A 26,004-nucleotide genomic window follows, 5' to 3' on the forward strand; every position below is an offset into this window, starting at 1 on the left:
GTTGGTCCTGCACGATTTTCAGTTTCCAAGACAAATAACAGTTAAATGTAGAAACAGAAGATTCCGCATCAACAATGAAGAATACATAAATGTTTGAGCTCCTAAATGAAAAAAATATTTTATAGCATGAAGGTTTCCATAAATTATTGCAACGATAATAGATAGAAGTTTAGATAAGAAGTGGCAATCCATCTGACATGGGAATGGCCCAATCAGCCATGTCAAAACATGCCCTGAAATATTTTATTTCCATGTGACTGGAATTGTAAACCACTACTTGTGCTGTAGTGGACTGTGCTTGAGCAACATGGCAGACATGTATCCTCAGTGGATGGTGCATCAATAAACAGATAACATGACATGGAGTGATCATAATTTGTTAAGTGAATCTTAGTTTTTGTTGATAGTTTCTTTAGAACAATTGTCCACAGTTACTCTTCACTCAAATTTGCAATTCATTTAATATTGATGATAATTACCAGCTGCTTTTGTGGTAGTGTAAGTGTTAAGAATGAAGATAATGTTAAGAAGTGTGCAAACCTACTTTTGGTAAATAAAATCTATTATCTGTATAAATGAAAGAAAGACTTGCATGAAATAATAAATAAGCACCAAAATGAAACATGTGGAACTGAAAGAACAATTATCTGAAAGATGTTTTGTACAAGGTGACCACAAAGCCCCCATTAACCTCCCATTAATAACCAGCATAACACCTAAACTTTAATAAATAACATGAACAACAGTTCTTTAGGGGAGTTTTCTCCATACAAACCATGTACAGCTGCTCTTGATAGGAATGCACTGTTACTAACTGAGATCTACAAGACTGGGCTCTCCGAATTGTAAGTGAGATGAATATTGGTGATCTCAAGTCTTCTTTGAGCTGGTTAAGCAGATTAAAGAAATCGTACAGTATAGGAAGTTGCAAAACAACAAAGTCATAAGCTTTTGGCCAAAAAAACCCTCATTGGAATTAGTCAACATTCTCTCTCTCTCTCTCTCTCTCTCTCTCTCTCTCTCTCTCTGTCTCTGTGTGTGTTTCAACATCTTTGCTATATGGTGAGTAGCAATCTATCCTTTTCAAAATATTGTCACAGTGATAAGTATGGGTGTATTGCTATTTCTACAGCTTTACATGTCTCCAGGGACCAAAAATAAAAAAGTACAAAAATCATATAATCAACCTATCAAAATCAACAGAAAGACTCTTGAAATATGATGGAACCATTTTAACCAATTTATTACCTTAATTCACCATGCATAAAAATTAAGTTACTGGCCAGTCTTGGCCTCAGGCCATTATCGAATGTATGATAGTGTGTGTGTGTGTGTGTGTGTGTGTGTGTGTGTGTGTGTGTGTGTGTGTGTGTCACATTAAAAATGTTTCGCATTATGTGCCGACTGACATAAAACAAACATTTTTAAATGTGGCACAAACATCACTAATAACGTATATCTGATAATGACCAAAGGCCAAAACTGGTAGTATGTAATTTATATACATGCTTCATTAAACGAATAAAACGGACAGCCTATGGTGGTTAAAACGGTTCCATCATTTGACCAATACATTGAGGCTGTTGACCTGTAAACGTGACATTCGTCAAGTGTCACATCACTTTATTGTGACAACTGTGGGTAATAAACGAGGAACAGTTTCATTGCCATTAAAATACACATCACTCAAAAATTATCATAAGAACCGTGTTACAGGAATTGTTATAAAATTATGTAACATTAAATACTGCCTTGATTTACTTTCATCTGCTAGTCATTTTTGTAAGAATTACATATGCTAGAGTTAAGCTGTCTATATGAACAGCCTTTTACTCAAAACTTTTCGTGTTTGAAATTCGCTTGTGCCACTTGGAATATTAGAACAACATGGCAGTGCTTTGCTCTATTGTCATGGTCAAACTTGCACTAGGCAGGAAGCACTGTACAAACCTCTGTCATGAGCTGTTTTTCACGCGGGGAGGGTGGGGTGTCGGGAAATAGTAACTTTAACAACTTTTTAAAAAAATACTTACAGGGCATCTTAGTACCTAAAATTTTGACAGTGCATTTTTTCATTGTATTCTTTCTGCATAAAAAATTACAGGGTGGGCTTGGACATGTTGAATTGGACCACTCCCTTGTGAGTTGTATATCAGGGGCAGATACCAGCTTGCATCCACGTACTACAATATTTGAAAAATTCTTGAATACTGTCCAGTTAAAATATATACTTAGTCAAGAAATGACTATTTCAAATAGTTTCGTTAATCTGAGAAGGTTCCCAATGCCTAACCAGCATATTTCAATGGAGTATTTGACTATAACATTCAACCAAAAACGTAATAGAAATGTGTCTAAAATGACTATAACCATAAACCATGCTATGTATACTGACTTATAAGTAAAAAGGTGACACCAGCTAATGAAAATGCAAAGGCAGAAAATCCCGTGGATTTGTTTGTATCTTGGGAATATAATACTGATACTACAATGCTGAGCTTATGTAGGAGAGAAGTGGAGAGCGCACAAAATAAGTTGGCCCATGTCTGTACAGATAGTACAGTAGAGGAAGGGAAGGGTCAACAGGAGTGGTTGGTCGCTCTGGCCTGGATAGGTACTGTGGCTCAAAAGCTTAAGTACGCACACAATTTATATCTCACATAATGTATAAACTACACCTAGTGAATCTACTTTCATTGTATCAACAGGTTATGTCAGTACTATCAACAATTCGAGAAATATGAATGTTCAATGTCAATAATTTTTCACTAAAGTTCTAAACAAGCAGTAGTCACATAAATAAATGATCAATTCAAAGCAAAGCAGAATATAATACCACAGGAGATAATGTTGCTTGTTACGACACTGTTGACATAAAATAGTGTGTTTGCATTTTGTGGCATGCACTGCAGCTGTAGCAGTTATAAAGCTAAGTACTGACAAACTTATTTGTGCTCTGTAATACAATTATTAAATTTAATAGATTTCAGCAGTGTTGCGTGCTGTTTGTGGTGAAATAACAACTTAATAAACTTTTGTAATCGTTCGCTCGCTGTGTTGAGTTTTCAGTGCACTGAAGTGGTTTAGTAAATTTCGTGCTTTAGTTTTCAATTGACGTTTATTATTGTTTCTAGTGAAATATTTCAGTAAAATTTTCATTCAGTGTTTTAACTTCGCTTAGTGTTACAGTGGCCATTTGAACTTTTTTGGTTTTGGCTAATAATTTTGTGAAGTTTTGTTGGTATTGGTTTTGGCTGTGTTGTAATAGTATTAATACACATAGTTGCTTTCTTAGTAGGCAGAGAATTTCGAGACCATTGTTAGTTCTTAAATAGTCCTACTGGTGTAACTGAACTTTGGTAATGTAGATATATAGTTTTTTTTTCTTCTTCCAGCAACTGTAAAATTTTACCATGAGTGAGAAGCGTGGGCTCTGTCGTAGGTTTGTGAGTAGTGGATTACGATGTGGGATTTGTTCAAAGTATTTTCATTGGGGGGAATGCAGTGGGGAAGCCAGTGGTCATTTTAGTGAGCTCCACTCCTGGGAATGCAGACTCTGTTGTAGAAACAAGTTAATAGAGGAGCAGGACCATAAGATCTGTGCCCTTCAGGTGCAGTTACTATGCACAAAGGAGGAACTAGATAGGTTGAAGAGGGTGAAGGGTGGTGGGGAATGGGAACTGGCAGTTGGCAAGAAGGCAGCTAGGAAGAGGAGGTATTCAGACAGTTTTACTTTGCATACATGCAATGGATATGACCAGCTGTCAGAGTTGAGTGGAGAGGAGCCTCGTGTAGCCGTAGATGTAGGTAACTTGCAGCAGTCCTCAGCAATTAGGAGGCCTAGGTTAGTTGCAAAGTCTAGCAGAAAGAAGGTTCTGCTGCTAGGTGGTTCCCACGGTAGAGGTGTGGGCCTGCAGTTGCAGGAAGTGTTGGGGAGTGAGTACCAGGTCACCAGCATTGTGAAGCCTAGTGCAGGGTTGGCTCAGGTGACTGAAAGCATAGGGGTGTTATGTAGGAATTTTACGAAGGAGGATCAGGTAGTGATAGTGGGTGGAGCAGGAACAGTCTCTATAGGGACAGGGAATAATATGTCGGTGGTGACTTGGTTCAGATAGCTGTTCAAACTAGTGGCACTAATGTGATTTTGTCAGTACAAGAAGTATTTTATTTGCAAACTTCTGAATTACTTCTACTGACTTCACGATAACTCAGACACAGGGCTAAAATACATTAGTGTCATTCATCCACAGAACTGTGTCTGCCTTATGGCAACCCAGCACTCAGTTGCTGAATGCAATCTACAATATGACTTGAGGCATCTCCTCCCCCCCGCCCCCCCATCAGCAATTTGAATATTCCTACCCTGAAGTATGGAGGTGGGAACTCACCCTCCAAAACATGCTCGCATGTTCACACCTTCCCAGACTTAATCGCCATTAATATATCCCCACCCTCCTTCTTCATTGTACTTTTTATTACATATTCTTCTTTTTATGTCCTAATTCTTAATTACCTTATTTGTTTCTGTTCTTGCTAATCTCTCATTTCTTCTCACTCTATCCTTATCATCCGCAGCCCGAGCCTGGCACAGTGCTCACCAACCTTTCTCCTCTATCCTAATCTTTCTGATGCCTCTTCCTTCATCTTTGTCTACCTTTGTCCTCTCTAAAGTGGGTCCCTCTCATCCTGGAGTTTGAGTGACCTCCCTCCTTTTAAACTTCTCTGACCTATTCATCCCTCTTCCTTGAGTAAAGAATATTAGTTAACTAGGAAGCATGTCAATGTACTCAGATATGTCCAGTCCTACAAATTTCATCTCCTGAAGGTAAGGACTGGCCAGCAGGTTTGTCTGATAATTTATAAATGTCTCTTCCTCTGTTAATAAAATAGAAAGAAACTTCCACATAGGAAAAATATATTAAAAACAAAGATTCCAAGACTTACCAAGCGGGAAAGCGCCGGCAGACAGGCACAATGAACAAAACACACAAACACACACACAGAATTGCTAGCTTTCGCAACCGATGGTTGCTTCTTCAGGAAGGAGAGGGAAAGACGAAAGGATGTGGGTTTTAAGGGAGAGGGTAGGAGTCATTCCAATCCCGGGAGCGGAAAGACTTCACTTAGGGGGAAAAAAAAGGACAGGTGTACAGTCACACGCATGCACGCACGCACGCACGCACGCACCGCACGCACGCACGCACACACACACACACACACACACACACACACCCGCACATACACACACTGTGTATGTGCGGATGGATATGTGTGTGTGTGTGTATGTGCGGATGGATGTGTGTGTGTGTGTGTGTGTGTGTGTGTGTGTGTGTGTGTGTGTGTGTGTGCGTGCGTGCGAGTGTACACCTGTCCTTTTTTTCCCCCTAAGGGAAGTCTTTCCGCTCCCGGGATTGGAATGACTCCTACCCTCTCCCTTAAAACCCACATCCTTTCGTCTTTCCCTCTCCCTCCTGAAGAAGCAACCATCGGTTGCGAAAGCTAGCAATTCTGTGTGTGTGTTTGTGTGTTTTGTTCATTGTGCCTGTCTGCCGGCGCTTTCCCGCTTGGTAAGTCTCGGAATCTTTGTTTTTAATATATTTTTCCCATGTGGAAGTTTCTTTCTACACTGTGTATGTGTGTGTGTGTGTGTGTGTGTGTGTGTGTGTGTGAGTGAGTGTACACCTGTCCTTTTTTTCCCCCTAAGGGAAGTCTTTCCGCTCCCGGGATTGGAATGACTCCTACCCTCTCCCTTAAAACCCACATCCTTTCGTCTTTCCCTCTCCTTCCTGAAGAAGCAACCATCGGTTGCGAAAGCTAGCAATTCTGTGTGTGTGTTTGTGTGTTTTGTTCATTGTGCCTGTCTGCCGGCGCTTTCCCGCTTGGTAAGTCTTGGAATCTTTGTTTTTAATATATTTTTCCCATGTGGAAGTTTCTTTCTACACTGTGTATGTGTGTGTGTGTGTGTGTGTGTGTGTGTGTGTGTGTGTGAGTGTACACCTGTCCTTTTTTTCCCCCTAAGGGAAGTCTTTCCGCTCCCGGGATTGGAATGACTCCTACCCTCTCCCTTAAAACCCACATCCTTTCGTCTTTCCCTCACCTTCCTGAAGAAGCAACCATCGGTTGCAAAAGCTAGCAATTCTGTGTGTGTGTTTGTGTGTTTTGTTCATTGTGCCTGTCTGCCGGCGCTTTCCCGCTTGGTAAGTCTTGGAATCTTTGTTTTTAATATATTTTTCCCATGTGGAAGTTTCTTTCTACACTGTGTATGTGTGTGTGTGTGTGTGTGTGTGTGTGTGTGTGTGTGTGTGTGTGTGTACACCTGTCCTTTTTTTCCCCCTAAGGGAAGTCTTTCCGCTCCCGGGATTGGAATGACTCCTACCCTCTCCCTTAAAACCCACATCCTTTCGTCTTTCCCTCACCTTCCTGAAGAAGCAACCATCGGTTGCGAAAGCTAGCAATTCTGTGTGTGTGTTTGTGTGTTTTGTTCTCTTCCTCTGTTATATTTATAAAAATCACTCACTGAATTCTAAAAGGCATTTAGTCATCAAGAGGCACATAAATGAGACTAAAAACTTTACTAGCTTTTGGAAAAATCAAATGCTTCTGAACTTTCATTACCACAACTTCCTCTGTTATGCTGTGTTACATTTCGAGATTGCATTACTAAGAAACAGTCCTAACATATGACTTCTGTCACTTAAATATGTCACATAAATGGAAATGTTTCCACCTGGAATGTCAATTTGTGATGCTTGCGGTATTGGTTACCATCCGGTAGGTCCCACATGTACGCCGCCGATCACAGTGCCAAGTTTCCTACGGCTGCCACCATGGTGTGAGGGCACTACCACGAGTGCTTACGCCACTGCCAATGATATGCATGCATCCCCTCTCCAGAGCTCCAGCGGTGGGTCTACTTAAGTTCAAACATCAAACAATGGAAATCCGGGACAGAATGTAACACTACTGTGAAAAGGAAAGTTGCTACTCACCATATAGCGGAGATGCTGAGTCATATAGCTTTTGGCCAGGAAGGCCTTCATCAAAATTAGATGAGAAACACACACATAAACACTGACGAAAACGCAACTCACACACAAAACTGCAGTCTCAGGCACCTGAGGCCACACTGCGAGCAGCAGCATCAGTGCATGATGGGAGTAGTGACTGGGTGCGGGTAGGAGGAGGCTGGGGCAGCGAGGAGGAGGAATAGTAGGGTATGGGTGGCGGCCAGTGACGTGCTGTTGGGGAGCATCACACCTATACGTTCATTGTTTTCACATATGCCTTTTTATTCTCATCTCTCTGATCCCATTGCAATAACATGCTCTGAAGTGAATTGAAAAGTGAACGAATTTCATCCAGAGTAACATAAGATAATTAAGAATAAATTATCAAAGAACTCACATGTCTAGGTCTCCAATTCCCAATTTCGATGCAAAGCGTTTTGCAATTTCACATCCGAACCAGACGGGATCACCAGCACGAATTGAGTCTGCGCACAATTTCATGAGGAGTTCCACTGGTTGGTTATTGTAGATTATGCGGCGGCCTCCAACCATATTACCCAAGAAATCAACAGTATATGCTTTACCGTAAGGACTTGTAGATCGAGGATCTGTTACTAAGCATACCTATGAAAAACACAATAGTAGAAACAGTTACTTTCAACAATGGAACATACAGGAATGGAATGGAAATATTATGAAATGGATAATTGCTAGTTACCATGATACAGTGGAGATTCTGAGCCACAGACAGGCACAACAAAAAGACTGTCAAACAAGTATACGCTTTTGGCCAAAAGGGACCTCATCAGAAATAGATAACATCCACACACACTCACTCAAATGCAATTTACACACATGATCACATTCTGTGGCTGCCAAAGCCAGTTGTAGATGAAGGCCTTTCTGGCTGCAAGCTTACTTGTTCGAACAGTCCATTTGTTGTGACTATCTGCGACTCAGTATTTCCACTGTATGGTGAGTAGCAACTATTCTTTTCACAATATCACAAAAATCACATAACTGATAGACTGCAAGGACTCAATACAGCACAACTTCATTTGTTATTAATTTTCTTTCTTTGAAAGTTGTGCCTACAAAAAACACATCAATTTATGTATGTCAGGTGAAGAGTCGATGTATTATTCAAATAATTAACAACATTATGTATATCTCAACAAAACACGTCCTGTGTAAATTCTACACTGAGTAGTTTGCCAAATGGTTGTTTGAATATTCATCCAGATGGGCACACATGCCTACACAAGACGTCCTACGTGCTACTTTGAGATTCCCGTCCTGTGTAAATTCTACACTGAGTAGTTTGCCAAATGGTTGCTTGAATATTCATCCAGATGGGCACACATGCCTACACAAGACGTGCTACGTGCTACTTTGAGATTCCCGCAGGACGCCTGACATATTTGTGCATTTGCACTGAAGAAGGTGGAGTCATTGTCCAGCTAGGCCACTCCAATTATGTGAATGTGTAAAGTCTGTTCTTTCGGACGTGTCCAAAAGAACAGACACCACACAGAATCCGCAGCTGTTATACACTATATGTAAATTGAAGGTGGAGAGGAGAAGAAAGGAAACGAAAGAAAAGAAGAAGAAAGAAAATGAAAAGAAAGGGAGGGAATCATTGCTGTCAGCTGCATCAGAACATCACATGGAATCAGCAGTGATGAGTGAAAATGTGCACATATTTGTGCATCTGCAGCACCAGTGTGAATGCACAAATACGTTCGACCTCCTGTGAGAGTCACACAGAGCAAATATGGAGGAAATGGACAGGGATTGTATATATGTGGCACTCTATGGGAACGTGGATAATCTGTGAGGCTTGCCGAGATAGTCTGTGCAGTTGTGATAATGCTTGTCCCAGATGGTGCAGTGGTTAATGCACCTGCCTACTAAGCACGAGATCCTGGGTTCGAATCACTCACTCACACACACACACACACACACACACACACACACACACACACACACACACACACACACACACAAAGTTTTCTTTATTACTATTTTTGTTTGTCAGATGCAAACTTTTTTTTTATTAAATCAATCTCAATGAGATGGTTTCTTTTCAAAGTGTGTATCAATACGATTCCTGTTCACACGAAAAGATGCGATAGCCTTGCTGGTTTGCCTTTGAATGTACTAGACCTCAGAGTTTATAAAAACTATAAAACAGATAAGTTACTCCATTTTATGTCTGAAGTTGGCACTGTACACAGGCAGATGCATTTAATTGGTGTCTGTTAGCTACTAAATGTGATTTATTGTGCTATAAATTGAATCTGTGGTTTTACTTCATTTTATGTTGCTGTAAAACACACTAACTTCCCACAGTTCTGAAGAGGCTCCCATCTGACGAACAAAACCGGTAATAAAGGAAATTACCTACGACTTTTGGCTGCTCCACAATTTTATTTCTTACAGTTGCTGTTCCCCCTGCAGGTGATGCTTACTCTCACTAAATTAAGTCTGTTCAAATTTTGCAACAGTATAAAAAAGATGGCAGGGGTGGGGACAAGCTGACGGTAAAATTACACTGCTCTCCTGAAAAAAACATTACCTTACCTAAATACAGTCCGTGTCGACGAAAGAGTGTGTGTGTACTGTAACTGCCAGCAAGGATACCTAAGCCAAACAGGCTTTAAACAAGCAGTCAAACAATCCTAAACTTATTACCTTCAGAAGGACAGAAGTCTTGTACTGCAGTAAAGGCAACTGTCTCAGTAAAGGCAAAACACAAGCATATCAGAAGGCTCAGAATTAGGTGCTACAACATCTAAAGCCTTAGCTATGGGCTGGCCACTCTGTTACTCAGATAATACACAAAGTACAATCGCATGGAAAAATATGACCATGACCCATGCATGGAAAGGACAAGAGAACTGAAATTGCAGAGAGATTAAATACGGCTGAACAGAATGCTGAGACACTCCAATTTAAAGAAATGGAACATTAAAAAAATATGGAAAGAAAGTCATTGGAGAAACAAAGGAACTAAAGAACTTGATAGGTACATAACTGTTGTATAGAAAATATGGGCTAATTAATAAAGACAGTAGTTTTAGTATGTTTTAAAAATGCAACCAGAGATGATTAAATTAGGTGCTGTACGATACCCGATAAACATACTAAATAATTAGTATGTGGACACGACAACCAACAAGTTGTCTTTCCGCATGAATGGTCACTGACAAACTGTGGCAAAAAAAAAAAAAAAAAAAAAAAAAAAAAAAAAAAAAAAAAAAAAAAAAAGAAAAGAAAAGAAAAGAAAAGAAAAGAAAAAACTGGACCACCCTGTTGCTAAGTACGCTGCCCAACATGATGTTCTTAATGCCAATGACTGCTTCACAATCTGCACCATCCGGATCCTTCCCACCAACACCAGCTTTTCTGAATTGTGCAGGTGGGAATTCTCTCTGCAATACATCTTACATTCCCGTAACCCTCCAGGCCTCAATCTTCGTTAGTCCTTGTCCTGACCTATCTACCTTCTTCCCTGTTCCCATTCCAGCACTACACAGCCTCCCATTCCGCTGGAGCACCCAGTCTTTATCCTCTCCTATTTTGCTACCCCCCCCCCCCCCCCCCCCAGCCCTCCTCTAACCTCCTCACTGCATCTAGCTGCCTTACCCTCTCTCCACCTTGTCTTCTCCTCCCTGTCCCAGCCTCTTCCTTACCATGACCTGGTTGTCTCTCCCATCATGCACTGCTGTTTTGGCTTCAGCTACCTGACTGTGGACACGTGTGTCAGGGTTTTGTGTGTGTGTGTGGGGGGGGAGGGGGGGACATTTTGTTGTGCCTATCTGAATCAGCATCTCCACTATATAGCGAGTAGTAACTATCATTTTTATAATATTGTTACTAAATAATTACTATGGATTCAACAGATACCTGTAGAAGTACAGCAGCATAAGATGAGGTTTTGTAAGGTTCCTCATCTGTGAGTAGACTACACTTCCTAAAGAAATTTTGATGTACAAAGAAGTCCAACATTATTTCACATGTGATTTTTTAAATATACTTATTAAATTCATTAAAAGAAGCTGGAAGCAACATATACGTCATTGCTGCTGTTGCTGGTGTTGGTTGTGGTACTGCTGTTTTTCTGGTGTTATGCCCAAAGATGGGTTTGATGCAACTCTTTCACACTATTCTATCCTCTGTGAGCTGCTTCTCCTCTGAATAACTTCTGCAAACTACATACATCTGAACCTGCTTACTGCATTCATGCCTTGTCTACAATTCCTTCTTCGGCCAAAAATACGCTTCCCTCCACTACCAAACTGACAATACGTTGATGTTTGAGGCACTATTCCATTGACCGATCCCTGCATTCAGTCAAGTTGTGCCACAGATTTCTTTTTTCCTCAGTCCGATTCAGTACCTCTTCATTTGTTACTCCGCCTACCCATCTAAGCTGTAGTACTCTTCTGCAGCATTGCATCTAAAAAGCTTCTATTCTCTTCCTCTCAGAACTGCTTACTGTCCATATTTACTTCCATACAAGGCACACCCCAGACGTATACCTTCAGAAAAGAATTACTGGTGCATTTATACGAGATGTTAAAAAAAAAAATTCCCTTTTTTCAGAAATGCCTTTCTTACTACATCCATGCTACATGTTTTATTCTCTCTGCTTTGTCCATGGTCAGTTACTTCACTGCTATAATAACGAATGTCATCTGCTACTTTAGTGTGCCAGTTCTTAATCTCATTCCCTCAATATAACTTGGTTTAATTACACTACATTCAATTACCTCCATTTTGCTTTTGTCAAACTCTTAGAAGCTCTTTTTACAACATTATCCATTCTGTCCAACTGCTCTTCCAAGTCCTTTGTTTGTGTGACAGAATTACAATGTTGTTGGCAAATTTCAAAGTCTATATTTCTTCTTCCTGTACTTTAATTCCCTTCCCAACTTCTCCTTGGTTTCCTTTAATGTTTGCTGTACGTACAAGTTGAACAACATCAAGGATAGGCTACAGCCTTATCTTACTTCATTTTCAATTACTGTTTCCCTATTATGACCTGGTTTTTGTACAAGCTGTATATAATCTGCCTTATAAAAGCTACCTTCAGAATATCAAACAGTGTATTCTAGTCTTCATCATCAAAAGCTTTCTCCAAGTTTACAAATGCTGTAAACACAAGTTTTCTTATCTTCTACGACACGGTGTAGGATCAATGTTGGCTCTGACATTCCAATATTTTTCCAAAACACAAACTGATCTTGCCCGGGGTCAGCTTCTACCAGTTTTTTCATTCTTCCGTAAATAAAGGATGTTAATATTTTTCAATCATGACCTATAAACTGAATCTGAGAGTGTTTCGTCTCTATCATATACAGGGTGAGGCAGCTAAGTCATAACACCCCTTGTATCTCCCCAACCATAACAGATACAAAGATGCTGTTTGGACAGTGAATTGCAGGGACTGGGGCTACTTGAATACATCACATTTCATGTTTATGCTATTTTTTATTACAGAGGCCATCATTGTTTTTTTTTAAAAAATGGATCCCTACGTTAAATTTTAGCATAACATGATGGGCTTAAAAAGATGCTTTCAAATACGTGTATATCATAATATTTAGCCGAATAGTTTTTGAGATATAAATATGTTCCCATATTGTATTCATGCTTTGAAGCGGCGTTGTCCAATGTGACCTTTCCTATTGACCACTGAGGAACCTAACAGGACAGGCATTGTTTTCCTGCTTCTCGATAACACCACAAGGTGATGAACGAGGTAGCTGGAGAGAAGCGTTTGTGCTGCTGGGGTAATGAGACATCAAATTTCCGTCACAGTTTCTTGGGGCAGACATGTACACCAACGAAGAAAAGTTTAGACATGCTTCTAGTGTATGGTGAAAGCAGAAGAAATGCTATTAGAGCAATAAAGCGATACGGAGAGCTGTATTCTGATCGTGAGCGTCCTACGCACCAGCTTCTTGCACGTATTTGCACAAAACTACCTGAATCGTGAACATGGAATGCCATACAGAGGACAAGGCAGAAAACTGCAACTGGTGAGGTACATGAAGAGGGCTTTCTAGTGTTGACGCACAACAACCGTACTGTTACGTCGCAACGTATCGGCCTCGGAAAGTGGTATAAGTCAGAGAAGTATTCTACACCTGTTGCACCGGCATAGATTTCACCCGTTTCACCTCTCATTACATCAAGCAGTCTTCAGTATAGATTTTGAATGGCAGCAGAAATTTCATCGGTTTGCTCTGCAGTACCTACAAGATGATCCAATGTTTTTTCAATGGCTGCTTTTTACTGATGAAGCGACTTTCACCAACCACAGTAATGTGAATTTGCATAATATGCATTACTGGTCAATAGAGTACCCTCATTGGCTTTGACAGGTACAGCATCAGCAACCGTGGAGCGGTAACATGTGGTGTGGCATTGTTGGAAATGTCATTGTGGGGCTGTACGTCATTCCAGGTATACTAAATGGCAATAACTATTCACAGTTCCTGCGAAACGCTCTGCCCATTTTTCTGGAAGAGGTAACACTAACTACGTGTCAGTGAGTGTGGTTGCACTATGACTGCTGTCCTGCTCACTCTTCTCGTGTGGCTACAGAGCTGTTAAATGAAAAGTTCCCAGATTGTTGGATAGGATGACTAGCTGAAGTGAAGTGTCCAGCCCGGTCTCCTGACTTGACCCCTCTCGATTTTTTTCTGTGGAGAGCAATCAAAGTGTATGCTCAAATACCAACTATGCCAGATGATATGAAGCAATGTTTCATCGAAGCGTGCGCAGATATCTCATGCGACACCCTCGCAGCCGTTCACAAATCATTCGAACGGCAACTAGAAATGTGCATTGCAGCAGCGGGGAAGAATTTTGAGCACAAGCTTCAGTCAAGTTTTGTATAATGTACAGTGTTGTGATAGTGCCACGACATTTAACAGTGCCGCCACGACAGTACGCACAAACGGCGATAGAGGCGCTCCGCAAATCAGATGAGCGCGGGAGCGCCACCTAGCTACGAACGGCACCGGCCGCATGTCACGGCACAGCAGTCGAATACGAGAGACTGAGTTGTAATCATGTGATCAGCTATTGTTTCTAAGAGAGAGTGTGAAAATCCACGCAATTATTGTGATTAAAGGTTATAACACTTTTTGGCGACGAGGTCGGGATATTTTCACCGCGTTGTGGATTTGCGTGTTCGTGACGGGGCAGACATGGAACAGCTTATGCAAGCGCTCATTGAACAACAAACACAGCTGACGGCAGCGATTCAGGCGTTGTCGACGTCGCTTACTCATTGTCTGTCTTCCTCTTCTCCGCCTCCATTCCCTCCTTACGACGAGGCCGCTGAAGACTGGGAGAATTATGAGAAGCGTTTGCGGCAACACTTCTTGGCTTTCGGCGTTGTCGACGCTCCTATGTGTAAGTCGTTATTTCTATCTTGGATTTCCCCTCGGGTCTATCAGCTGCTATCTCAGTTAGCCCCTCTGCGGGAACCAGCCTCCCTGTCCTTCCAAGAAATGTGTGACTTATTGTCTGCCTATTATCGAACAAACACCCACGTCGTTGCCGCCCGCGTGGCGTTCTACCGGTGTCGTAAACAGCCCCATCAATCTTACCGGGGTTGGGCGGCGGAACTACATGGCCTGAGTAGGAAATGTCAGTTTGTCACGGACACTCATCACGAGTCTTATGCGGATTCAATGGTTAGGGATGCTATTCTACGGCTTGCTCCTGATAAAGAAGTTCGGCAACGTGCCCTACAACTGCCAAACCCGTCGTTGTCGGAAGTTCTAAGCATCGCTCAATCCTTTGAAGTGTCTCACGCTGCTGGCGCGCAAATAGACGCGTGGTGTGATGTAGGCGCTGTACAGTCAACTCTCGACAAAGACAATTTGCCTGTTGCACAGGAGAACGAAGATGTGGCGGCGGTTCACTCGCGTAAACAACGTCGCGTTGGGCCACAACGCTCGCAGCGAAACCAGCAACCACAGAAGCCGGTTCGTTCCGCGCTTCCTTCTTGCCCCCGTTGTTTCGTACAGCACGACAGGGCAGCGTGTCCAAAACGTTGGGCCACGTGTAATTCATGTAGGAAAAAAGGCCACATTGCTTCTGTGTGTCAGTCCCATAAAGTTCCTGTCAACGAGGACGAGGCGTCGGACATGGATGTTCACTGTGTGCTTTCTCAAACAAATAAGTTGTTTGTTACTGTTCGTGTTCTGAATAAAGACATCCGCATGCAAGTGGACACTGGCTCTGCAGTAACTCTCATTAATTCTCGCACGTATTTGGCGTTGGGCTCCCCTCCTTTGTCTCCAGTTACGCGCAATCTGAGGACTTATAATCAGCAGAAAATTCCTATCATGGGCCAGTTTGATGCTTCCACTGCCTACAAGTCTGTTGTTCGGCCCCTCACGTTTTATGTGGTGGATCATGCGGGCACTGAAAACCTGTTCGGTTATGATGCTTTCCAGTTGTTTGGGTTCTCCATTGATGATGATGTGCACCTCATATCTGAGGACATTCCGTATCAACAGCTTGATGGATTGTGTTGTGAATTTTCGTCCGTGTTCTCTGCTGGTCTGGGTTGTGCCAAGGATTTTGCAGCCCACATTACTCTTAAACCTACGGCTCGCCCTAAGTTTTTCCGGGCACGCCCTATTCCGGTGGCGTTGCGTGCACCTGTCAAGGCTGAGCTAGACAGGTTAACAGCTTCAGGGATTCTCCTTCCGGTTACCTCCAGCGAATGGGCATCGCCGATCGTGGTGGTTTCTAAACCAAACGGGAGTCTGCGATTGTGTGGTGACTTTAAAGCCACTGTCAACGCTCAGAGCGTCATTGACACTTATCCTCTTCCTCGTCCTGAGGAGTTGTTTACCAAGCTCGCTGGGGGCCAGTTCTTTTCCAAACTTGACTTATCGGAGGCGTACCATCAGTTGCCGTTGGACACTCCTTCCAAGGAATTTCTCGTTATCAACACTCCTTGTGGGTTGTATCAGTACCAGCGATTACCATTTGGCGTCGCTAGCGCACTGGCCATTTTTCAGCGGTTTTTGGAACAGCTCACGGCTTCTGTTCCCGGCTGCATAAACTATCTGGATGACATTGTTGTCACGGGAGCCTCCACTGCGGAGCACCTTCGTAATTTACGTTCACTGTTTCGAGTTTTGCATTCGGCTGGGTTGAGGTGCAATCTGGACAAGTCACAGTTCTTCCAACCCTCCATTGAGTATCTTGGTTTCCAGTTGTCCCGTGAGGGCCTACGCCCTCTCCGTGCGCACGTTGCGGCCATTAACGCTCTACCCCGGCCGTCTACGGTCAAAGAACTTCAGGCGTTTCTAGGCAAGATTGCTTATTATCACAAATTCATTCCATCCGCAGCAGCGGTAGCTTATCCTCTGCATCAGCTGTTACGCAAAAACGTCCCCTTCTGTTGGTCCGACGGGTGTGAGCAGGCTTTTGTCCGCCTGAAGGCTCATTTGCAGTCGGCGCCTTGTCTTGCCACATTCCGTCCGGGTCAGCACTTGGTTCTGGCGACTGACGCGTCACAGTATGGCCTAGGGGCTGTTCTCGCCCATCGGTATGAGGATGGGTCGGAACGACCCATTGCCTATGCTTCCAAGACCCTCAACGAGGCGCAACGGCGTTACTCTCAAATCGAAAAGGAGGCGCTCGCTATCATTTATGCTCTAAAAAAGTTCAGCGTTTTTTTGTATGGTTCTAAGTTTCACCTCATCACCGACCACAAACCGCTGGTCTCTCTGTTCAGCCCCTCGGCGTCACTTCCGGATAAGGCAGCTCACCGCCTGCAACGTTGGGCCTTATACTTGTCTCGTTTTCATTATGAGATTCACTATCGCCCCACGGCCCAGCACGCAAACGCGGATGCATTGTCGCGATTGCCGATGGGCCCCGACCCTGTTTTCGATCGCGATGAACTCCTCTGTTTCCACATTGATGAGGAAGAACGTCGTGCAGTCGAGGGCTTTCCACTTACAGGTTCGCAGGTCGCGTCAGCTACTGCGCGGGACCCGGTCCTGCGTCGGGTGATCAGTTTTGTTCAACGAGGTTGGCCAGACAGGACCGGGGGCCGGGCATCGGATCCCCTTCGCAACTACCATGCCTTGCGCCTTCGTCTGTCTGTTCGTGATGGTGTTGTTCTTCTGGCCACGGATGGCGCATCTCCACGGGTCGTGGTGCCAGCCTCTCTTCGCAAAGATGTTCTCAAACTGTTGCACGGAGGCCATTGGGGTATTTCTCGGACTAAGTCCCTGGCCCGCAGGCACGTTTATTGGCCCGGCATTGATTCGGACATCGCCCATATGGTTGCTGCATGTGGCCAGTGTGCTCAACAACTGGCGGCACCTCGTACAATGCCCTCTCCGTGGCCTGATCCAGCTCAGCCATGGGAACGGGTGCACGCCGACTTTGCTGGCCCCTTCCTCGGTACTTATTGGCTACTGTTGATTGACGCCTTCTCGAAGTTTCCATTTGTTGTTAGATGTCCGTCGCCCACCACTGCGGCGACGACGCTGGCTTTGTCCAAAATCTTTGCGCTAGAAGGTCTTCCATCCACGATCGTCACGGACAATGGCCCTCAGTTCTCTTCGCAGGCCTTCCGTGATTTTTGTACTGGACAAGGGATTCATCATGTTACCGCACCTCCCTTCCATCCGCAATCGAATGGGGAGGTCGAGCGCCTTGTCCGCACTTTCAAATGCCAGATGAAAAAATTCCTTAGTGATTTTTCCACAGTTGACGCCCTGCTGCAATTTCTGAGTTCTTATCGCTTCACGCCTCTGGGTGATCACAGCCCTGCTGAACTCTTGCATGGCCGCCAACCGCGCACTCTACTGCACCTGCTTCACCCTGTCAGGGCTTGTACTGTGTCCCCTAGTGCGGGAAAATACTCGGTGGGCGCCGACGTGTGGGCACGAGGGTATGGATCTCGCCCTAAATGGATTCCAGGGGTGGTCAAGGCTCTTCGTGGCTGCCGGCTTTGTGAAATCCGTACGGGCGACGGCACGGTTGTTCGCCATTACGACCAGATGCGCCCACGAGTGGTGGCCACGCCTGTGCCACCGCCCCATCCTTCGCCTCCACCAGCTCGAGACGCCAGTCCTGTCGCTGCTGCCGATCTACCATCCGTGTTGATGCAGCCGCCGTCGCTGCCGCTTCCAAGTACTCCGGAACCGGCCCCAGTCGCGACGCCGCCTTCTCCGGGACCCATCTCGCTGGAGCACACTCCCAGGTCAATGACACCTATGGATGCTGCTCCGGAGTTTTCACCCATCATCTCATCCAGGAGGCACGTTCCTCGCACGAGCTTCCGTCCTGGACATTTTCGACCATACTCCCGTGTCTCTGCGCGGGATCTCCTCGGGGCCTCACAAGAGGCCATGGATGTCTCTGCGCTGTCCATGTCTCCAAGGAAGTGAGTGTTTATTTTTTTCAAGGGGGGAAAAGTGTTGTGATAGTGCCACGACATTTAACAGTGCCGCCACGACAGTACGCACAAACGGCGATAGAGGCGCTCCGCAAATCAGATGAGCGCGGGAGCGCCACCTAGCTACGAACGGCACCGGCCGCATGTCACGGCACAGCAGTCGAATACGAGAGACTGAGTTGTAATCATGTGATCAGCTATTGTTTCTAAGAGAGAGTGTGAAAATCCACGCAATTATTGTGATTAAAGGTTATAACATACAGTACATATTTCACATCTTTTTGTGTATTTGCTTTGTATTTTGAAATAAAAAAATAAATATGTACAAAATAATTGTGAACAATAGGGGCCTCCTCATTTACATTTTTATTTCTGTTACTTAAAATGTATTAACATCTTTTAGTATTTTAATACTGTGGCACATTTGTGTAAGGATGGACTCGCATTGTTTACCATGTACTCTACAGAATAGGAAAGGTCATTGGACAACGCTGCTTTTAGGACGAACACGATATGAGAACATATCTGTGTCTCAAGAACTATTCGCCTAAATATTATGACATACACACATTTGAAACCGTTTTTCTTAAGCCCATCATATTATGCTAAAATTTAAGATAGGGTTCCATATGAAAAACCAAAGATCTCTGTAACAAATAATAGCACAAACATGAAATGTGATGTATTCAAGTAGCCCCTGTCCCTGCAATTCACTGTCCAAACGGCATCTTTGTATCTATTATAGTTGGGAAGATACAAGGGGTGTTATGATTCACATCTCCCATTTTATCTTCATTTACTTCATCTTTCCTTTCTATAACTTTCAAGTGCATTTCCTTTGTATGGCCCTTCTATATATTGAGCTTTCCCTTTTTGTTTTGTATATCTGTCTTGCCATTTGAGCTCCTGATATTGATTCAGCCACTTATCTTATTGTTAAAGGTCTCTTTCCTATAGGTGGCATTTATCTTTTCCCCTTCACATACATTATTCTGCAGCCCTGTATTTGTCTTCTAGCCATTCCTGCTTAGTCCTTTTGCACTTTCTGTCAATCTCATTTTTTTCAGATGTATATTCCCTTTTGCCATCTGCTGTATTTTTATATTTTCTCCTTTTGTCAATTAACTTCAATGTCTCTTGTGTTATCCAAAGATTTCAACTTGCCTTGTCATTTGACTTATTTAATTCTCTTCTACTAACTTAACCATCCATTAATCTTCTATTGTATTCTTTCCCCTTGTTTCAGTCACTTGTAGCCTAATGCTCATTATGGAGCTCCAAGACGTTGGATACTGTATCTTTAATTCCCAACCTGTTTTCAATCTGCCCTGTTTTAATCTGCAGTCGGTAACAGATAAATTATGGCCAGGTTCCTCATCTGCTCCCGAAAACGTTTTGAAGTTTAAAATTTAGTTTCAGAATCTTTCTTATCATCATATAATCTAAAACTTTTTGGTGCCTTCAGATCTCTTTCCAGAAATACAAGCTTCTTTCAAGTGTTAGTGATGAATGAATTACGCTCTGTTCAAAATTCTGCCAGATAGCTTCCTTTAGTCCATGTTCTCCTAATTTTTCTATTCTTCCTTTTCCTGCTATAAAATTCCAGTCCCCCATCACAATTCAATTTTCATCTCCCTTAACTATCTGAATAACTTCTTCTTTCCATCTATTCAACATCTGCAGACTTAGAAGGCATACAAAGTTGTATTATTGTGGTGGGTATTGGCTTCATGTCTGTCTTGGTTGTAACAATGAATTCTTGTTTCTCATAGTATCTTGACCATGGTCCTATTTTCTTACCCATTATTCGACCTACTCCAACATTACCCCTAAATGATTTTGTATTTAGTAACTACTGATTATGGGAGCCAATCTTTCATCTCAAGCTTTTCAAATAACAATTTTGTTTTTCATGATGAAAACATCCTCCTAAAGTAGTTCCCATCTGGACATCAAAATAGGGGACAACTTTACCTCCAGCCACCCATCATTTAACTATATAGTACTGGTGCATGTCCTCGAAGAAAAAATCATGGCTGCATTTCCCCTTGCTTTCAGCTGTTCACAGCACAAGCACAGTGAGGCCACAATGGTTATACTGCAAGGCCAGATCTGTCAATCATTCGAATCAGAGATGGATGCTGTCCCTTTTCAGGAACTAAAAGCTAGTCTTGCCTTTCCACAGATACCCCTCTGTTGTGGTTCCACCCAGGGTATGCCTATCTGTATTGTTGAGACATGCAAGTCTCCCTACTTCAGCAAGGTCCGTTGTTCATATGAAATTGGAAGCAACACACACATATCAAAGCATAAGATTATTTTAATATGCACATAATGCCCCAAAACTCCAAGAAAAGAACAACAGATTTCAACAGGCACAAGTGTCATCACTAAGACAATATTTCTAGTAACATCATGCACAGTTCTTTTAACTTATTCGTTTAACATTGCTATATCATCTGTTTTACTAGAACATGTAAGCCATTCATTCTGAAGCACTCGGAAGCAACACTGCACTATGGTCAAAATTCCCATAAATTTGGCCTCTACAAGGATCTTAGAGAGCCATCCATAATCCAAGCTTGAGTGAAGTGAGGAAACTAAGCTTACGACAATTGTCTTTTGATCTGCATCTGGGTCTAGATCGGGCTGTCCCACATTGAGAGCACATGCATGGCAACAATGTGCCCACGGGAAGGTGCAGACAAACTGCTCATGCGAAGGCAGTCAACAATTTGCACACAACAATACTGACTAGTGAGTGGGCTATGCAAATCTGACTGTAAGAGGAGGGGTTTGATTAAATATCTCTGTGACCAGCCCCAAAACACAAGAAAATTTGTTCAACAGATAAATTTAATCTAAATAAAAAAAAAAACACTAAAACATCTATTTAGGTGATAAATGAGGTTTTTTTACTTGCAAGAGACAAATTATTTGACATCAAACCCCCAAGCTGCAGTAAGACATACAGCACTCTTCAGTGCTGGACTGTCAAGCTGGGACCTTTCTGAAGCTTTTATCCTTTTCATAACATTAAAATGTTGTTCAGAACATGAAGTTGACTCAAACAATGCACAATCTTGGCTGCATTTCTATGCAGCTTGTGAAACTCTTCTACACGTATGTACGTCATGATTAAAAAAGAAAGCTTATGCTACTGCAAATAACTGCCCTCTATTGGAATGTAGTTTCGCATATCAATTAATTGTAACTGCATTTGCAAGGTACAGTATCTGGTGCAACTGAAAATAGACTTTTAAACACTTTTACTTAATGTTCTATGCTAACAGGTTATAAATGCCTATTTTAAAATTGTGAGTACAACATCAGCAATCCAAATTCAGTCGCTTGAATATTGTCTAATAATTTATATGCACAGATGCATATGAAGAACTTTGAGCAACTCTATGTCGAATTTTTCCCCCTTTCATTTAATAACTGTTCATTCCAGCAAATTGTGGCACTGAGTTGCGCCTGGAAGTAGTCACCAATGTAACCTTCATTACATTTGTGAATGATGAATGAAACCATGTGAAGTATTGGTATGTGCCTGGAATTACAAAAAGGGTATAAGTGTTGCCATATGGGAGGTGTCTTGAGTAATTATAAATGTTTGCATGTAACAAGGTGAGAATGTGGTGAAATAGAGATACCATGTGGAAAACTGTTTTCACATATATGTTATCTTTCTTCTTCTACATCTATATCTATATTCTAAGCCTACAAACTGTGATCTCCTTTATATGTGTTCTGGAATAGCGCCCCCCCCCCCCCCCCCCCCCCGAACAATGCAGGAAGTGTGTGTGTGTGTGTGTGTGTGTGTGTGTGTGTGTGTGTGTGTGTGTGTTTTTGAGGTTTACGGGCGCTAAACAGCGTGGTCATCAGCGCCCAAACGCATAGAAACAGGAACACATGCGGTGAAGGGACGAATACGGACACCGAACAAGGAGAACGGCTAAAAGACACAGGCCTGACGCAGTTCCAATTGCTCACATACAGAGGTAAAACAAGAGGAGAAGAAACGCACTAAAAAAGGAAAGGAAGCACAAGGAAAAGAGAACAGATGCCGAAGGGAAACGAGGTAATCGTGACTGGCGGACCTCTGACCTAAAACCTGGGTGAGCCAGTCACCCAGCAGCACATTAAAACCCTCTCCCTAAAATCCGAGGCAACAGATTGGACAGGACACAAAACCGTAAGACCTTAACCACAGTCGCTGCATCGTCTTGCAAAATAGAGGGCAAATCCGGTGGCAAAGAAACCACCGCCCTCTGGTCAGAGAATAAAAGACAGTCAAGTAAAATGTGGCGGACAGTAATCTGGACGCCACAAGCACTGCAGATTGGGGGGTCCTCCCGCCGGAGTAAAAAACCATGCGTTAAGGGACTGTGCCCAATGCGGAGGCGAGTGAGGAGAACCTCATCCCGCCTGTATGACTGGTAGGACGTACGCCATGGTCGCGTAGTGGCCTTTACCAGATGCAGTTTATTGTCAGAAACTGCCAGCCACTCGTCTTCCCATTGATGCATAACACGAAAACGCAAAAGGGAGGTTACAGCATGGATGGGGACGGCACATTCAACAACGTGAGGGAGGGAACATGCATCTTTGGCAGCCACATCCGCCAGTTCGTTTCCCCTAATACCCACGTGCCCCGGCACCCAGCAGAAAGAAACCGCCTTCCCCTGCTGTTGCAGGTGGAGTAGGGCATCATGGATGTTCTGGACGACCGTATCCGCTGGGTACAAGTGTTGCATGGTCTGAAGGGCACTCAGGGAGTCAGAAAAGATGAGGAACTTAAGACTGGTAACACATCTCATCTGCTCCAATGCCCGCAAGATTGCAAACAATTCGGCATCGAGGATGGTAAAAGCCGCAGGAAGCCGTAACTAGACGACTCGATCAGGGAAAACGACAGCACAACCAACAGAGTCCCCCTGTTTAGAGCCATCTGTGAATACAGGTACATGGTCCGGATGCTGGTTTAAAATATCGTAATATAAGGAGGTAAAAACAAACGCCGGAGTGCAGTTCCTCCAGTTCTCCGACAAGTCTAGAAGGATGCTGGGCCTCTGGAGCAACCAGGGAGGCAGGCGAGTAAAACCTTGTCGTTGGGGGGCCACACGCTCCACACCAAGGGACTCAAGCAAATGCTTGGCACGAATCCCAAATGGTCTCGTTGCCCTGGGACGACTGGAAAAGAGATGTTCCATAGGCGGTCGGGCAACGGTAGGGTACGCAGGGGAGGTAGGACAGGCGAGGAAATGACACACCCGTCGCACCATGAGGAGTTTCCGCCGGATGGCGAGCGGCGGTTCCCCTGCCTCAGCACACAGGCTGGGGATGGGACTGGTACGGAAGGCACCAGTGGCCAGCCTGATACCCTCATGGTGTAGTGCGTCAAGGATCTTCAGATACGAAGGCCTTGCAGATCCAGACACGGTGCAAGCATAGTCAAGACGCGATCGGACGAAAGCCCTATAAAACTGCAGCAGACACGCCCGATCTGCTCCCCAGGACCGATGGCTCAGACACTTCAAAATATTCAGTGCCTTCAGTGCCCGCACCTTGAGGTCTTTAAGGTGAGGCAACCACGACAACTTGGAATCAAAAGTTAGGCCCAGGAACCTCACAGTGTCTCTAAAAGGAAGAACGGTGTCCCTCAGACGCAATTCAGGGGAGGTAAAAAGACGCCGAGAATGATTAAAATGAACACACACAGATTTGTCTGAAGAAAAGGTAAAACCCGTCTTTGCAGTCCATGCCTCTAAGTGCTTTATCGTAAGCTTTAACTGCCGACTAGCAGTGACAAGACTGGAGGAAGAACAGAAAACAGCAAAATCGTCCACAAACAAGGAGCATTGGGCAGGACTCCGGATAGTGGACGTGATACTGTTAATAGCGACGGCAAAGAGGGTGACACTTAATACGATGCCCTGAGGAACACCATTCTCCTGCAAGTACAAATCCGATAGCACATTACCAACCCGATACCGAAAGAGGCGGTGAGAAAGAAAGGACCGAATGAAGATGGGGAGACGGCCACGAAAGCCCCACTAATGGAGTTGATTGAGGATAAGGCGGCGCCAAGTAGTGTCATACGCCTTATTAATGTCAAAGAAGACCCCTAGACAATGCTGGTTACATAGAAAGGCCTGCTGGATGGCGGCCTCAAGCAGGGTCAAGTTGTCTATAGTGGAACGACATCTCCGAAAGCCACACTGAGAGGGGCTAAGGAGCTGCCTGGTCTCGAGCAGCCAAACCAGGCGACGGTTGACCATCCGTTCCAACGTCTTCCCAACACAGCTCGTCAAGGCAATACTCCGATAACTACTGGGATGCGTTCGGTCCTTCCCTGGTTTGAGGAGGGGAATCAAAATCGCCTCCCTCCACGAGTCAGGGTACGTGCCGGATAACCATATCATATTGAAACAGTTCAGGAGAATTTCCTTGGATGGCAGCAACAGGTGCCGCAGCATGCTGTACCAGATTTGATCATGACCAGGCGCAGTATCATGAGCCTCAGACAGCGCTGAATCCAGTTTCCACATTGTGAAGGGGCAGTTATAGGGTTCAGAATTTAGAGACCGGAAGTCCAAGTGACCCCTTTCGATGGCAGTGTGGTAGCGGCAGAAATCTGGATCACAGTTAATAGTGGCGGTAGAGTCCGCAAAATGCATGGCCAGTGTCTGGGCAATGTCTCTCGGCGCCATGAGGAGACATCCCTGATGCAGCAATGCCGTGACAGGGAGCTGGCTGAGTTTCCCGGAAATCCTCCTGATGGCTTCCCATACTTTCGTAGAACTAGTGGAGCGAGAGATGGAGTTCAAGAACGATTGCAATGACCGTCGTTTGCTCTCTTTAATCACTCGCCGCACTCTGGCCCTTGCCACCCGAAAGGCCGCAAGATTGTCAGCTGAGGGACGGCACTTGAAGCGGCGCAGTGCTGCACGGCGGGCGCAGATGGCTGAGTGGCACTCAGTGGTCCACCAAGGGACAGGGCGCCTCTTGGGATGACCGGATGACCGTGGGATTGACAATTCAGCAGCATGTGAGATAACGGCTGCAACATGGTCTACCCATTCGTGGACGCTGGCACGGTGTTCCAAAACAGCCAGTTGGCTGAAAAGCGTCCAGTCAGCTCTGCAGAGGTGCCACCGGGGCGGCACTGGTAATGCCACAGCCTCATCCAGGAGGCGAATCCAGTGGGGGAAGTGGTCACTAGAATGGAGGTCAGCTGCAGCCTCCCACAGAGCAGAATCCGCGAGTGCTGGAGAGCAAAAGGAAAGGTCAATAGCCGATGACGACCCGGAAGCAGTACAGAAATGACTGGGAGCACCAGAGTTGAGGAGGCACAGTTCTTCAGACATCATGACGCTTTCCAGAATGCGACCCCTGGGGCAAGTAGTCGAAGAGCCCCATAAGACAATATGAGCGTTGAAGTCCCCCAGAAGAAGAAATGGGCGGGGGAGTTGGCTAATAAGGACCGTGAGAGCCTCAGAGTCTTTCGCATCCGGAGGTGGTAAATAAACTGAACAG

General features: G+C 44.2%; 1 protein-coding gene across 2 annotated transcripts in view; it reads right to left on the reverse strand.

Moving 5' to 3' along the window:
* LOC126284400 (bleomycin hydrolase) overlaps positions 1–26,004 on the reverse strand; it is a 102,409-nt gene that overhangs the window by 13,631 nt on the left and 62,774 nt on the right. For both annotated transcript variants that reach the window (XM_049983304.1, XM_049983303.1), the window contains exon 7: positions 7,405–7,631. In XM_049983304.1, coding sequence (XP_049839261.1) covers positions 7,405–7,631 — 227 coding nt within the window. The remainder of the gene's footprint in view (positions 1–7,404; positions 7,632–26,004) is intronic.

The sequence above is a fragment of the Schistocerca gregaria genome, chromosome 8 (genome assembly GCF_023897955.1).
Source record: "Schistocerca gregaria isolate iqSchGreg1 chromosome 8, iqSchGreg1.2, whole genome shotgun sequence".
Taxonomy (NCBI): Eukaryota; Metazoa; Arthropoda; class Insecta; order Orthoptera; family Acrididae; genus Schistocerca; species Schistocerca gregaria.